This window comes from Orbilia oligospora (assembly GCF_000225545.1).
Source record: "Orbilia oligospora ATCC 24927 unplaced genomic scaffold scaffold00075, whole genome shotgun sequence".
Taxonomy (NCBI): domain Eukaryota; kingdom Fungi; phylum Ascomycota; class Orbiliomycetes; order Orbiliales; family Orbiliaceae; genus Orbilia; species Orbilia oligospora.
Genome location: NW_011645632.1, coordinates 775,884 through 790,046, shown reverse-complemented (window position 1 = coordinate 790,046; position 14,163 = coordinate 775,884). Strand labels below are relative to the sequence as shown.

At 46.2% G+C, this 14,163-nt stretch overlaps 8 protein-coding genes across 8 annotated transcripts; 2 read left to right on the top strand and 6 right to left on the bottom strand.

Annotated features, from left to right (window-relative positions):
• Positions 1-22: 22 nt before the first annotated feature.
• On the bottom strand, positions 23-1,715 carry AOL_s00075g225 (uncharacterized protein; the record flags this gene model as incomplete). Its single annotated transcript, XM_011122536.1, has 7 exons — positions 23-112; positions 181-258; positions 330-895; positions 945-1,170; positions 1,241-1,415; positions 1,538-1,559; positions 1,697-1,715. The coding sequence occupies 7 exons, from the start codon at positions 1,713-1,715 to the stop codon at positions 23-25; spliced, it is 1,176 nt and encodes a 391-aa protein (XP_011120838.1).
• A 695-nt stretch (positions 1,716-2,410) lies between these two features.
• Positions 2,411-3,656, bottom strand: AOL_s00075g224 (uncharacterized protein; the record flags this gene model as incomplete). The annotated part of the gene is made up of 6 exons (XM_011122535.1): positions 2,411-2,509; positions 2,620-2,812; positions 2,878-3,100; positions 3,168-3,253; positions 3,319-3,391; positions 3,488-3,656. The coding sequence occupies 6 exons, from the start codon at positions 3,654-3,656 to the stop codon at positions 2,411-2,413; spliced, it is 843 nt and encodes a 280-aa protein (XP_011120837.1).
• An 831-nt stretch (positions 3,657-4,487) lies between these two features.
• AOL_s00075g223 (uncharacterized protein) lies at positions 4,488-5,675 on the top strand (the record flags this gene model as incomplete). Its single annotated transcript, XM_011122534.1, has 2 exons — positions 4,488-5,154; positions 5,230-5,675. The coding sequence occupies 2 exons, from the start codon at positions 4,488-4,490 to the stop codon at positions 5,673-5,675; spliced, it is 1,113 nt and encodes a 370-aa protein (XP_011120836.1).
• Positions 5,676-6,826: 1,151 nt separating this feature from the next.
• On the top strand, positions 6,827-8,097 carry AOL_s00075g222 (uncharacterized protein; the record flags this gene model as incomplete). Its single annotated transcript, XM_011122533.1, has 5 exons — positions 6,827-7,104; positions 7,181-7,538; positions 7,602-7,713; positions 7,770-7,836; positions 7,902-8,097. The coding sequence occupies 5 exons, from the start codon at positions 6,827-6,829 to the stop codon at positions 8,095-8,097; spliced, it is 1,011 nt and encodes a 336-aa protein (XP_011120835.1).
• Positions 8,098-8,292: 195 nt separating this feature from the next.
• Positions 8,293-9,064, bottom strand: AOL_s00075g221 (uncharacterized protein; the record flags this gene model as incomplete). The annotated part of the gene is made up of 4 exons (XM_011122532.1): positions 8,293-8,562; positions 8,634-8,724; positions 8,796-8,940; positions 9,034-9,064. The coding sequence occupies 4 exons, from the start codon at positions 9,062-9,064 to the stop codon at positions 8,293-8,295; spliced, it is 537 nt and encodes a 178-aa protein (XP_011120834.1).
• A 957-nt stretch (positions 9,065-10,021) lies between these two features.
• AOL_s00075g220 (uncharacterized protein) lies at positions 10,022-10,638 on the bottom strand (the record flags this gene model as incomplete). Its single annotated transcript, XM_011122531.1, has 3 exons — positions 10,022-10,105; positions 10,211-10,539; positions 10,605-10,638. 3 exons carry the CDS (start codon positions 10,636-10,638, stop codon positions 10,022-10,024), a joined length of 447 nt encoding a protein of 148 aa, XP_011120833.1.
• Positions 10,639-11,411: 773 nt separating this feature from the next.
• AOL_s00075g219 (uncharacterized protein) lies at positions 11,412-12,829 on the bottom strand (the record flags this gene model as incomplete). Its single annotated transcript, XM_011122530.1, has 4 exons — positions 11,412-11,782; positions 11,851-11,949; positions 12,021-12,566; positions 12,781-12,829. 4 exons carry the CDS (start codon positions 12,827-12,829, stop codon positions 11,412-11,414), a joined length of 1,065 nt encoding a protein of 354 aa, XP_011120832.1.
• A 375-nt stretch (positions 12,830-13,204) lies between these two features.
• AOL_s00075g218 (uncharacterized protein) lies at positions 13,205-14,011 on the bottom strand (the record flags this gene model as incomplete). The annotated part of the gene is made up of 3 exons (XM_011122529.1): positions 13,205-13,319; positions 13,391-13,677; positions 13,748-14,011. The coding sequence occupies 3 exons, from the start codon at positions 14,009-14,011 to the stop codon at positions 13,205-13,207; spliced, it is 666 nt and encodes a 221-aa protein (XP_011120831.1).
• Positions 14,012-14,163: the final 152 nt, after the last annotated feature.

The window sequence follows — 14,163 nt, the reverse complement described above, 5'->3', positions numbered from 1 at the left end:
TTGTAGCGAATGGGGATGGCCTTTAACCCCGGGGACCTAACTTCTCTAGGGCTCTTTTCCCTTGCTCCTCCCATTCAGCTTTTGTTATCCACATTCCCTCATTCTCAGCCATCTAATATAGTAAAACAATAATTAATTAATTAATGCGGCATAAACGGGATACCGGTTTGTACAACTTACGATATTGCCGAGCACTGAACCTCCCATAAATACGAGATGCCGTCTTCTCGGCGGGTCCTCGACCCTAACTTTAAATTTCTGCGAGTTACCAAAACGTGTTAGTTAGCTGTTTCTGGGGTATACGGAGGGTGTTCGGGGCCTGCTCTGACATTCAATCTAGTGGGGTCCCCGTTGAGGACCCTCGTCAGCCATAATTGCTTAAGCTCCTTCTCCAACCGGCTTGGGAGCCCAGGGTACATGCTGGAGCCCCCGGAAAGGACAATTGCCTTGAACAAGCTAGATCTGACGTCCACCTCAGCACTTTGGATCGTGCTAAAGAGAAATTCGCCTAAGCCTTCTTGATCGCAGTCGACTAAATGTGGTTGGAATAAGCATTCTGGCGCCTCGAAGCGTTCGCTACCTATCCGGATAACGCGGCCGTCTGGCAGCGTGTAGTTCTCGACGAGAACAGTAGTTTCTTCCGCGAGTTTTTGATCAAGTTGGAGGTCATAGGAAACATAACAAAGCTTTTCCTTTATTTGACGGACGGTTTCGAAATCGGCTGTGCGGTTTAAGGCATACCCGCGACGTAGGAGAAGCTTAATAAGCTGTCGGGTGACGTTACGACCCGCCACGTCGAGACGGCGGGTCAGGTGGTTGAGAACAACAGATTCGTAGACTGGAACAATATGAGTAACACCGTCTCCGGAGTCTACAACGACACCACTGCTGAGACCTAAAATGTATTAGATTATAGCATACAAATAGGGGAATTATGAGCATACCCTGTGCATATAGGGCGAGCACGGCCTGTATCGCAACATAAACTCCACCGAAGTTATAGTTTTCGAACATAACTTCACACATTTTCTCGCGATTACTCAGGGGATTCAATGGGGGTTCTGTAAGGAGAATCTTCCGGCCCGTTGGGTCGATTTGAAGTTTTTCGTTGAAGGTGTAATCCCATAGATGGAGCATATCATCCCACTTCTTGACGATGCCGTTTTCCATCTGTTTAGATGTTTAGCTAAGCAGCTCTTCAGCCGGACGGAGGGTATATGTTCTAAGGTTGAAGACACACCGGGTAGCTGATTTGTAGCATAGTCCTGACTTTGGCGGCTTCGTCCCCGCACATGATATCCCTTAAGAGGACTTCGCCTCCCGTTTCCCTCTCTTCCGTTCGTAATATCGGCCTCCCAACAATACTTGGGAATTGATGCTCGGGGAAATTTGATCCGGCATAGCCGACTTTGAGACTATCCGTAGGGTGGCACGTTAACTAGGTACTCTCTGGGTTTGTGTATGGTTGAGGGCGAGCGACTGCCATCGACCTATTCAAAATAACGGTTTCGCTCAAAAAAAAAACGTTTTGACTTACAATCCGGTACCGCCATCGAGAACTATAACATCACTCAAGTTAGCACAATCGACCAGATTCGGGAACGACAAGGAATTTAGTCGCGACGTAAACAGACGAGACAAATGCCACTACTCTTATAATTTTGATTAGGGGATAAGCTGGGCAGTATAGACGAACCTATTGGAGCCTCGGACATTGTGAAGGGCCGGAAACTTATGTATCGTTACAGTTGGAAGTGGTGGATGATGGAGTGTTGGTGACGACTACCAGCGTGGACAGGTGTGGGGTTTCTGGTAAGCTCAAGCTACCAGTTACTAATTCCCGACCCAGGCTGGTCGATCACCAAAACCAACCTCCGGGCTTTCTTGCCAGTACAACAACTCAAAACTTGCGATAACCCATACCGACATCAATGGACGACAGATTTCGTTTCGAGCACCTGTCGCAAAAAGATATGTTCTGATCTCCCTTCATTATTGATTACAGGAAGCTCATGTCTTTATGGCTAACAAGACAAGTTTATACTGGGCAGGTTAAGCTTACTTCTGCAAAACCTCCAAAAGAAACACGATGATATCCGCGCTTGTAACGACAAAATTGTCAAGATTGGGGTCGAGATGAAGAATTCATTAGGCCCGATCAAGAATGGGTTACACATTGAGAAGGAGAAGCTATCAAACAACACGGCCATGAGACCCCGCAATTTCAATGCTGCAGATGAAACAGGCATGGAAATCGGCGACGATGACGTTGTGTCGGGAATCTAGGTTTAATTGGATTCCCGGGATCTGGCTTGCGATTTCTGTATCGATCGGCTTATGATAGGCTCCTTTGGCCTTGATCCCAATATCATGGTAGCATAAGAACGAGAGCCTGTGTTATAGATTACGCCTATCTACCACCAATCTCGAGAACCAAACGCCTTTCGACTTCTGTCTCTTTCCCGACTTCTTCCTCCCCTTCGAACTTCAGCCGGCATGTTCCGTCCCTCTAAAAAAACAAAAAGGGCGGAAACCCCGCCGATAACGTCAGTGTTCTGGCCTAATTATGAAGACTGCCTTGGAAGGAAAACCACAAAGCTAAAATATTACGGAACGTACCTTTGTTCCAATTACCTCGGCTTTATAGAAGGTAGTTGTTTCAGGATACCTAGCTAAAACTTGCTTGCCATTTGGGTATGGGAGTAAACCAGCAGAATCGCTCGGGATCTGGATAAGCTGATGCGCAACAGCCTTGTATATCTGCTGTCCATGGTTCCCAAGTTCATCCGGTTCAGGATCTTGGACTTCATATCTACACACAATATTAGCACCCAGCGGATAAACATATCTTCCCCATCCGATACCCCGCCAACTTACCGTCGTTTGTTCCCTTCTCCTATGATGTTGATGACATCGCATTGGATCCACTCACCCTCCGCACCCTTCTGCTTTGGCAACCGGAAAGCTACTTGTGACCCGACCTGAAGAACAGGCCCATTTTCGTTCGGGACCGACATGCTCCTTGGCTTCCCACGGCTCGCCGAGCTATCAACCGAAACGGCCTCATTTCGTTTCCTCTTAGAAAACCCGTCCCGGCCAGCTTTTGTTGCGATTATTTGATTAGTACTCAGAGCCCTACTCGAGTCTTCCAGTTTAAGGGAACTCACTGCCAGAACTCCCGTAGCCTTGCTCCGTGGCCTTGCGCAACCCGATTAGAATAGACAAGTTATGCTCAATCACATGGCTTAACAACCTGTTGATTATGGTAATTCTGGAGTTAGCAAATGAAGAGCAGACTGTGATAGTGATATTGATTACCTGGATTCTTCATCAGTCAAAGCTTTAAGGCCCTTGTAGCAAGTTGCCAATTCTTGAAGGTCCGCAGAAGTGGCTAGATTTATCCTTTGTGTTAGAACCGCCATAATTGAAGTTGGGGCGTTTCATCCCAATCCTTTCTTACAGACTTGGTTGTGAATATTGGACTTACCATCGTGACGACGATTTCTCTCTTCAAGAGTATCAATCTTGCGTCGGATGTCATTGACTTTCGCTTCGTGAGCCATGAGAGCTTTTAGTTCATTAACGACCTTTTGCCAGAGGGAGCGCTCCTCCTGCTGCTCAGGCTGATGCATCAAGCGGTTTCCACGTTGGGACATCTTTATTTTCTGGGAGTTGGTATTAGAAAGGGCTATAAACTTAAGTAAGTAAGTACTTAAGTAGCTAAGCTACCTGGCACTGCAGGGCGAGGGCTGCGCGGGTGTGCACGTGTGGATGCAACTAGGTTGGTGAGAATCACAACGCTACTGGCCAGGAATATGTGGATTCTGGACGTTGGCAACGTTACAGATCAAAGCATTTCTGTAGTTAGAATAAAGAATGACCCTTCTCAAATTACTTGCCGGAGGGACTATGTCGGAGGGACGTCACCAGTGATCTGATCAAATAAGGATCGATAGGAAGATGCTCGGCCAGCGATCTCGTCGAGCTGCTATCATTGTGTTCCCTCCTTGGAGACAAGATGTTCACGTGATATGGCGAAACACAACACGAAAGTCTCATCTCACAACACAGCAACACATTGGATTGAGAACTACAGCTCTAACATATCGATACCTTTCACATTGGCTTCAAGATCACCCTCCGCCCCGGTTCCAATTTTCCTCTACATTTAGCACCGGCAACAGCAATTTATTTGTTTTCTATTTTGATCTACAAAAAATGGGTTTTCACTCTCCTACACTTTTGTCCTCCTATCTTTTACATTTTTTAAGAACAGTCCCAACCCAAAAATCCATATCACACCCAACCAGTATAACGAATCACTCTCAACCGCACGACGGCACGAAATAAAAGAGGCCATGGATTTGTCGGGTGACTACGGTATTACACCTTTCATCGCAGTGCCTGTACCGCCTGTGGAGGGGTTTGACCCGCAAACCAACCCTATTTATTTCTTTTATCCCGATGGCGGAAATGTTACATTTACGATGGCCCAGATTGACTCATTCCGCCAGGATCAGTTATTCACAAATGGGATATTTGCGACTCAAGTCGGCGCTGCTACTGCGACCCTCTTTGTTATGATATGCATCACTGCCGCTGAAAAACGGAAAACTCCAATATTCAAAGCCAACTTTATCAACATAGTCTTGGTTATTCTCAGAGGCATCCTTTTTATGCATTATTTTATGAGCAGCCTAGCAAGGACGTATACAATATTTGCATGGGATGTTTCCGGTGTCCCAATATCAGACATAAATGCTAGTATCGTGTCATCGGTGCTATCGCTACTGCTAATGATTGGCACCCAAATATCACTGTTACTTCAAGTGCGGATCTGCTGGGCGCTGAATCCTCGATCGAAAGCGAGGATTCTAGCCACATGCTGTTCGGTCAGCAGCGTCGCCACCGCTGCTTACCTTTCCCTGGGGGTATACATTATACAGTTGCAAGGAAGACCGCCCGACCTGAGAATCACCAAGTGGGCCAATCCGCTAGTAAATGCGTTGGTCGCCCTCAGTATTATCGTATTCTCAGCGACTTTTACATGGAGAATGTACCAATCGGTTCGAAATCGACGCCGCATGGGGTTTGTAGGGTTGGGATCTCTGGAGAGTCTCTTGGTGTCCGGTGTTCAGACACTTCTATTTCCAGGTATGCCATATACAATATCTAGGGAGATTTTTTCTATTCTATATACCTTAGGACTAACGTATGGCCCTCCCTTAGCTATATTTTGCATTGTGGAAAACTTCGTCAAGTTCGGAGGGTCTGCATCGCTGGCGCAAGCTATTATAGCAATTGCCCTACCCATATCGCATGTTTGGGCAAGTACAGTGCAAGCAAATAGCAGGCCATCGATGGCAAAAATCGAGAAACTAGCGAGCCAAAAACCCTTTTGGGACCGGATGGTAGCCGCTCGAGACGCTCGGGTTCAGGCTTTCTCGAAGTTCGTCAAATCTACCATCTCAACAATCCAGCGACCTTTTCGGGGAGTCTCATTTCGACGGAAGAGGGACCAAATGCAACCTCCAGAAGGCACTGTTTTAGCATCACAACCACCCGGCGTCTCTAACATCGATATAGAGGCCGGTGAAACTTCGTTTCGTTCTTCCGAGTACTCCAAAGACTTCTCCGGATTTGGCAAAGACCTTGAAGCAGGACATGGCCTTTGACAGATACCCAAAAATTCAAGAGGGGGCGTAGCGGATACCCAGGAGCTGTTTACTTCCAAGTTTCTTACATCTCTCTCTTTTTATTTTATTTTTTATCGCACCTTCTTCATTCCAGGGATACCCGCTCTTATTTTAGAGAGCTAAAGTTTAGATCAAAATGTGTATATGTTAGCAATCCTGTGCTGTCCGAGTTTAGTTGTACAGATATTATTGCCTATGTGTAAACGTAAATATGGAACATGTGCGTGCCTGGAAACCAATTCTTTCATTCCCACCCACGCATGCCATGCGCATATGTAGGCGAACCACCCAACTTTAGCTCGATAGTCGGGGTTTAAGCGTGAAATAGATGGGTCTTGGCTGTCCGCTTTCTCCTAGCTTAAACCATCTCTATGTAAGCCAAAGTCCGCCCAAAGAACCTACTTCCAAAACCTACTTCAAAGCAAGCAACTTAATGTTGAGATCAAATCATCCCCAATATCTCGATACCACCATAGTCTATCCGGTCATCTTCTCTATGGCGCGGCCAGCTCCGAGGACTCCACCCGCAAGATATAGATTCCCCTCTGGTACGACCCTTGTTTCGCGTTGCAGACGGGTGCCGGGGCTAGCTATTCAACTGCATCAATATTCAGGGTCCCCTGAGAAAGCCTAAGCACACAGGACCCACATCTTCCTCGACATATACGTATCCATTCTAGAAACATATACCGAATAATATCGGCCCCCTTCGCTATAAGGATGTCAAGGCCCCCTTCTACAGTGCGTGACGAAGTTCAGTCGTCGGAGCCTCTGCTCGACGCTGAGAGAGGCCGAAGCACAAGGGTTGATGGCGAAGGGAATTCTGTACGCAGAGCAGAGTTCCGATCGCGGTCGCCCGTGACCGTGTAAGCTAGGAGAACCGTGATTCTCGATATATAAGTCACCATTTTACCGAAAACTGATCGAGGTCTCGGCCAAAATAGACAAAATAACCGTAACCGTTATGCCCTGGCAGCACTCATGCTTGTGCTCTCGTTAGGCTCTTTCGTCCTTCAAACGGAGACCGCCCAGTATATCCAGAGAGATCTGGGGTGGAATAAAGCATACTGCATGATGCAAGTGAACAACATGCCTGGTGTTCATTAAGGGTTGCCGCTAACCAGGTCGCGATGGTTGTTGCTCCAAATAGGTATCTCACACATGGTTCCTGGGCATTTCTCTGGCCGGCGCAGTTACTCGTTTTACGGATTCGCAAACGACAAATACCGTTCAAGAACCTTCTTCGATCCCATGTGTCTCTTCTTCGGTCAACACTTGATATGATACTACAAGCGGATCGCAGTAGCCACCCTCAAGATGTGGCCCATCCCTTCTATTATCTACTAAGATGCATCGCCCTGGTAACTACTGCTCTTACGATAGCTGGGTCGACTTGGTATATCGCCGTGTATGTTGTCAACCCACCTATCCCCTTCCACCTCACCACTTACTTATAGTTCACTCACGACTTTGGTATATTTTAGGAATTTGACAACACCATCAGATCTAACGGCAATTTACAACTGCAGCGCATTTTTTGCATATGCTTTTTCGATTCCGCTGCTACGAGAGAAGCCTCAAGCAGATAAAATTATCAGCGTCATGATTGCTGTCGTCGGTGTCCTTGTGGTTGCGTACGGTGATAATACGAACAAACAGGAACAGGATGGCAGTGCGAACACTAGGTTGGGGGGGAATATGCTGATAGGGGTAGGCAGTGTCCTCTATGGACTCTATGAGGTACTGTATAAAAAGCTACTTTGCCCCCCAAGCGGCACAAGCTCGGGCAGATCAGTTATCTTTTCGAATACCGTCTGTGCATGTATTGGGGCGTTTACCTTGGTAGGTTCTAGTACCCAATTATTCAATGTTGATAGTACGAGCATTATCTTATTCCACAAATAGCTTATCCTTTGGATTCCGCTGCCACTACTACATTGGACCGGATGGGAGACATTCGAAATACCTACAGGCGAGACCGCAAAGCTACTTAGTATATCAATATTCGCAAACGCTGGTAAGTCGATAAAAAGCCATATTCGCCAAAGTTATCTGAACTAACACACCGCAAAGTTTTTAGCGGATCATTCTTAATCCTAATCAGCTTAACGAGCCCCGTTCTTAGTTCCGTTGCGGCGCTGTAAGTCCTAACACTGCTTACTATTCCTATTTTACCTTAATGTTCACCCGCTTCAATATATACAGACTCACAATCTTCCTCGTTGCGATTACCGATAACATTCTCTTTGGTAGAGAGCTAACGTCTGCTGCGATTATTGGCGGATTACTGATTATTGCGGCCTTTGGCCTCCTCAGCTGGGCAACATGGAAGGAAATGCGGGAGGAGAGTGAAAAGGAGGCAACTGACTTAACATCAGATATCGAGGACCATGATGATTAAATTCACATTTGTTATGGAAAGCGTCTAATTTGAAAACGAGGTAGCAGGTCGGAGCTTCAGGGGTAATAATATTAGTAATTATATTGTATAACTACATTATATTGATCAATGCCGCTAATACGAAGAAAGAGCAAGCAATCCGGGTATTCTATTTAAGCATCTGCATGTTGCGCAATGGCAGATATTTTGGGGATATCACTCATCGGCATCAACCTTTTTCTGCAAGTCCTTTTCGACACTTCTTATAGCAGCCTTCCCTCCGTCATGCTGTCTCTTATATCTCTCCTGTTCAACCTGGTCGTTACTTAGCGCACCCCCAATAGCCCCACTGATCCTGTCAGCGTAACCGTCGACCAGATCACTGGCCTGGCCGGATGTTTCTTGTTGTACTCCCTCATCGTATTGTGCACGGCCCTGTGCTTTGAGTGATTCGTTTCCGATCATACCACCTACGAATTGTTTACCCTGTTGTGACCAGGCAACATGGCCTTGTAAGCCTTCTGTTTAGTGAGAAAACAAAGGGGTTGAGAACTTACGGAGCCAATGGTCTGGTTCCAGCTTCCTTGCTGACGGTCCTTGCTATCGACATGAGTACCACCTTCAGCCGTTGCGGTTACCGGTCCCAGTCTGTCCAAAAAAAAAAAAAAAGAAGTTAGAAATTATAGAACATAAAAACCTCTAAACTATATGATACATACTTTCCAGCCGCATGAGATCGTTCGTTTTCTTCCTCGGCATCGATTTTTCGAGCTGTGCCATCCTGGATATCCTTGGTGCTGCCGGTGAGCTGACCGATTCCGCGCTGAACGGCACCAGCGATTCCCTGAAAAGCCGAACCGAGAGCTATAATTATCGGAGAATTTCATGATTAGACAGGGTTCTCATCAATAACATCTGGTGTTATGCACCTATTTTGGAGGGAGGTGTGAAACGTACTGGATGCTTGATTGTTATTGTTCTCCGACATTTTTAAGATACTGATCTAGTTGTAGGTAGGTACTTAGGTATCAATATAAAGTGTGTGTAGTATAGTAGAGTAAATTTTCTAAGGTATAAGTTTGGATTGTTTAGATGGATTGAAGAATGGATGTTCCAATACTAATATTTGAAGATCGCCCGGAATCGCGAATTAGCGCATCTTATATAGACATATTTCTGGGATAGCTGATGGTATACAAGCTCCATGTGCAGCGTTGATCGTCAAGTGAAGTTGGCAGGGTCATCACGATCGTGGTATGCGACTACGTCATACTATGGTCATCACAAATTTGAACCGCCCTGCGCAGGGCCCTGGATATCAAGGAACGGACATACTTTTTTTGACATAAACGAACTTCTATTTGGTCTAGGGACTTCTAGGCAGGCTGCAAGCAAGGAACCAACTGGATGTTTTGGAACGGCTTTGAAGTATTTAGTCTATCTGTGATCGGAATGAACTTCCCCGACGAGAAAACAGAACACCGACCGGAACCATCGACATGCTGCATGACTGCGGATTTAACAGGATTGCAAACTTGGGATTTGATCTAACAAGCAAGCATGTGCGAACGAACGAACCAACAACGAACCAAAAAACACAAAAAAGAAAATCAGGAGCAATCTTTCGCGCAAAGAACCACAGGACAAAGAAAGAAAAGGAAAAAAAAAACAAAACAAAAAAACAAAGGCTGGAATTTAATAATAGAAAGCCCCTGATGAACACGGAGCTGGTTTATATTCGAAAGGGTATTCAGAGATTCGCTGCAAGAGATATATATAATAAAGCGTTGCGAGGAATAAACAGCAAAACCATCCCGAACCCTGAGAATCGCTGCAACACTGGCAAAATCGTTGGAAAAATCATTGAACAAAAGTCAAGATAGTGAAACGGTTGTCACTAGCTCTAAAATAAAAAAAAAGGAAGAGTGAGCCAGGAGTGTTTTAGCTAGTTGACTTTCGTAACTCGGCTTGTTTCTGTCCGCTGGGAGTTTAATTGTTCGGCGTTACGCTCGTGAGACTGCTTGCGACACTGTCACGTGAGAGTGGGAGAATTAGCGTCGTCTGACACAAGGTTGGTTGGTGGTTGGGAAAGAGAAAGAGAAAGAGAAAGAAATCGGAAATCGGGCAAACCTACATCTTCTAAATTTGGACAATGGTGGCTCTCAAGCAGTCGGTGCTTGCCGCAAAAGTGGCCATTGCAGAAGCTGCAATCTCCGATTATCCGCTGTTGGAAAGCTGTGCAGCCTTCAAATGTGCATCTAGGCTTGCCGCCTCCTCGCAGCCTCAGAACCAAATGTAAGGTGCTTTCTTTTTGGATGTTGTAATCGGAAAGAGTTCGGCCGTCCTCCAGTTGTTTCCCAGCGAATATGAGTCTTTGTTGGTCTGGGGGGATGCCCTCCTTGTCCTGGATTTTAGCTTTGACGTTGTCTATTGTGTCGGAAGACTCCACCTCAAGAGTGATGGCTATACAGCAGACACGTTAGTTGGCTCAAATTGTAATTTGACGTTGTACACGCGGGCATACATACTCTTGCCGGTAAGGGTCTTAACGAATATCTGCATCCTGGGCGCAAGTGAGGGTTGACAGTACGGCGCAACACGGAAACGTCCCGGTTAAGGATCAAGTTGGCAGGAAGATGAGTAGCTGGAGAAGTGCCTTCTAGGAGAGTATTTATGGCTTCGAGGCCGTTTGCAGGTATGAATGGGCAGATGGGGAAAGCGATGGAATCCGGGTGGCAAGAGGAATGTTGTGTCGGCGGCGCTTAAGAGACCAGTTCCAAAGATCCAAAGCTACAGTCAGTTGGACGATGAGAGCTGTAGAGGAGTGTTTGCAGCGACAGCAGAAATGAAGATGGCGATGAATGAAGGGAGAGAGAGGGAGAGGGAGAGAGAGAAGAAGAGAGAGAGAGAGAGAAGGAAGGAAGGGGGATAGGATAAGATGGAAGGGAACGGAGCTTTGTAATCTGGTGGCCACAAGAAGACCCAACTGCTGGACTTGAAGGAGGGAATAACTGGCTACGGACCATGTTACTTACCCACCAGGCCATGTGCACACCACCGCCCTGGGCCATGCAGCCGGATCTGGCCTGGCCGCGCCACACTGCCACAACAGGATCCTACCAAGCCACTTAACTTTTCCCAAAACGGCTTGTTACATAATCATCTAGCCTTGTTGGTTCGGAGTCATGTCCGGTTTACGGCATTACGTATTTCCTCACAATCCTTTGAGCTTTGGGCGGTAAAGCTGGAGGGAGAAGCTTACAAAATGAAAAAAAAAAAAATAGTAAATAACGGGCTAACAGGCTATATACACATCGATCGTCATATATCAGAATCTATTCATCAACCTCCTCATAGTATATCGGCGTTCCGTTCAAATAATGATCGTTGCGTAACCCTCGTCTTCGTGATGGTAAAACCGACCCGAGAACACCATCGGATATTTTGTAGAGCCATCCTCCTGCCACCATAACCCCACCGATGACATTGGCAAGTCGCACAATCAGGTATATCCACGGGGTGTGGGTATCCGTGATAGTGAGCATAATTGGCTCAATGTCAAACTTGAAGAAGATCCCAGGAACACTCTGAGGGTTCATGCTGCGTCCTTGCTCTGTAACACTGTATTGGTTCGTTTGGAGCGTCCGACCGTGCGCTTTATATGTTGTAGGGACGACGGACATGAAGTATTGATATCTATAGAATTCTACGCGACCAAGAAGAGTAGATAGTCAGTAAGAACTCATTGAAACTCGATTGTAGAAGAATGCCTACTATCTTCGGTAACTGAGGCGACCCCGTCCAACGGGTTCACCAGTTTTGGGTAGAATTCGCCGAACGAGAGCTCATTCACAACATGGCTGAAATTAAAGGCTAGATAACAAGTAAATATTCTGTCAGTACTCCCAAATCAATAGAATAGTAAGGTTGTAAATTTTGCTTACTGTCGTGGTCCACATGCTGGCCGGGATCCCAATAACCGTGGCCTTTCGCAGTGATATGGAAATCACCCATAACACGATTAACATCCATTGAGCCCCATATTCTACAGCTCTTCCCCTTCGGTCGCTTTGGGAGATTCAGCTTGAACTTCTTTTTCTTCCCAGCTTTCTTAATAACTTCTTCCGACCCGTCATATGATGGCCCTCCTTCTCTCGAATCTTTGTTTTTCAATTTCTGTGGCAAGGAATGTGTATCGGCGTATATGAAATCAGTGGAGGCCTTGTGCAAGAGGTCTCCGGCGAGAATTCTGTCTCCAGCGGCATCCTGAACATTGACATGTAGACTGTCGCACGGCATGGCCACTATTACATCGAGATTGATTTGCATAAAATGGCCCTCCCCGCCTTGGACGCTGAAGTGTTCTTCCGACTTCCCGTCCAGATAGAGGCTCAATTCGCCCCAAACCAGCCAGACGCAGATTGCCACGAACACCATTGTTATAACGCCGCCTTTCGATGATCTCGTCGTGTAGGATACTCGGGTTTTTGCTATAAATTTTAAGGAAATATTATATTTCGAGTTAGCTTCCTCTTCTCATTTTTTTACTTTTATTCTTCTTCCTTTTACGCCCACTTTAAAAAAAATTATCTGGGCCTTTTGTTCTATCAGCGAAGCTGACATCGTCCCATCGCGAATCGACCCGGTGTCGCAGCACGCGGGGAAGAGCATAAGAAAAAACAAAAGCGAAGAATAATCACATACGAAAGGCATCGAAGGATTTGAGTCCTTCGAACTCCTTCTTCTCATCCATGAATCCATCCATTTCGAAAGGTGTTTGCTGACGATGCCCGGTTTAGCGGTTTGAGTGGATGTGGTGGCATGTCGAGCTCGATGTCCAATTTCATCACGAATTAAAAGCAATGAGGCCAGGCTGGTCACCAAAACCTGCCAAGCGCCACACAAATAGAACGCCCATCCGGACAATATATCTGCCACCTGGGGTTTCATAGTCTACTTTGGAGGGTTTAGACGTCTGCATGTCACAATTATCATTATAGTTTCTTATCTATTCCGTTTCTTTGCTCTCTTAATCTTCCTTTTTTTTTTTTCTTTCTTTTTTTCTCTTGCAAGTCGGTTATGAATCAATGATATAAATTTGTTAAACTGCTAAATTTTCTCAGCGAATTCAGTTGAATCGCGCAGTTTTACCAATAAATGCCAGCCCTCCCAGGCGCCCAACTGCATAACCAGCATATATCCCCACTACTATCGTCACCGGCCATCTTTGCCAGTCGCGATCCCTACAAATTTATCACCAGGGTCATATCAGCGTTTGCAAAGTGATACATCGCCCGAAAACACCATTTCTTACCAATCTAACGGTATTGGAATAGCTCCAAACCACGCTCCAAGGCACGCTCCCAACGCGCCTCCGTAGACTTCATCCATCGGTAGATTCAACGAGATGATATCCCTCCATTTAGACCCTTGTACATGATAGGAATAAACCAAAGGAAATCCAGCCAGAACGCTCAAGTGTGCAGCACAAAGCGCGGTATGTGAAAGATCCGCCGTTATCGGGGCACCGAGTAGGACTATTACGATGAATATAGCCGGTGTACCGATTAATAGAGTCAAGAAGAGAGATAAAAACGCCGTCTGTGATGTTCCGACCCAGTTAGTCTATAGTCACTATCCATATGAATAATCATTGAGGGTCGAAGTCTACCATGATATTGGCCCCCACATCCTCCGTTTTCCCCTTGGAAGCCGATTTGACCTTTTTCTTGTTCCCGGACGCCACTGCCACTCTACTACTGCCGAGACATGTAGACGCGTGGATTATTTGAATTCCAATCGTTACCGGTAAAAGCTTCAAGAGGACGGCTGGGGGATCATTGACTAAATATGTGAACGTGGCATACAGAGCTCCCAGGAGGATTATTGGATGAGCATGTCGGACGGTTTCCGCAATTCCACTTCGTTCTACCATGTTGGCCATATCGTATGGCCCTATAACGGGTCGCAATTGTACATAGAGGTATCGGGTGTGATGTGCAATCAATTTGGAGAATTGGTTCGCGAGGTGGGAACAAGACAGTCTCGGCACCACGCAGGAAACAAGACAGGACTTAGCTTGCCAGC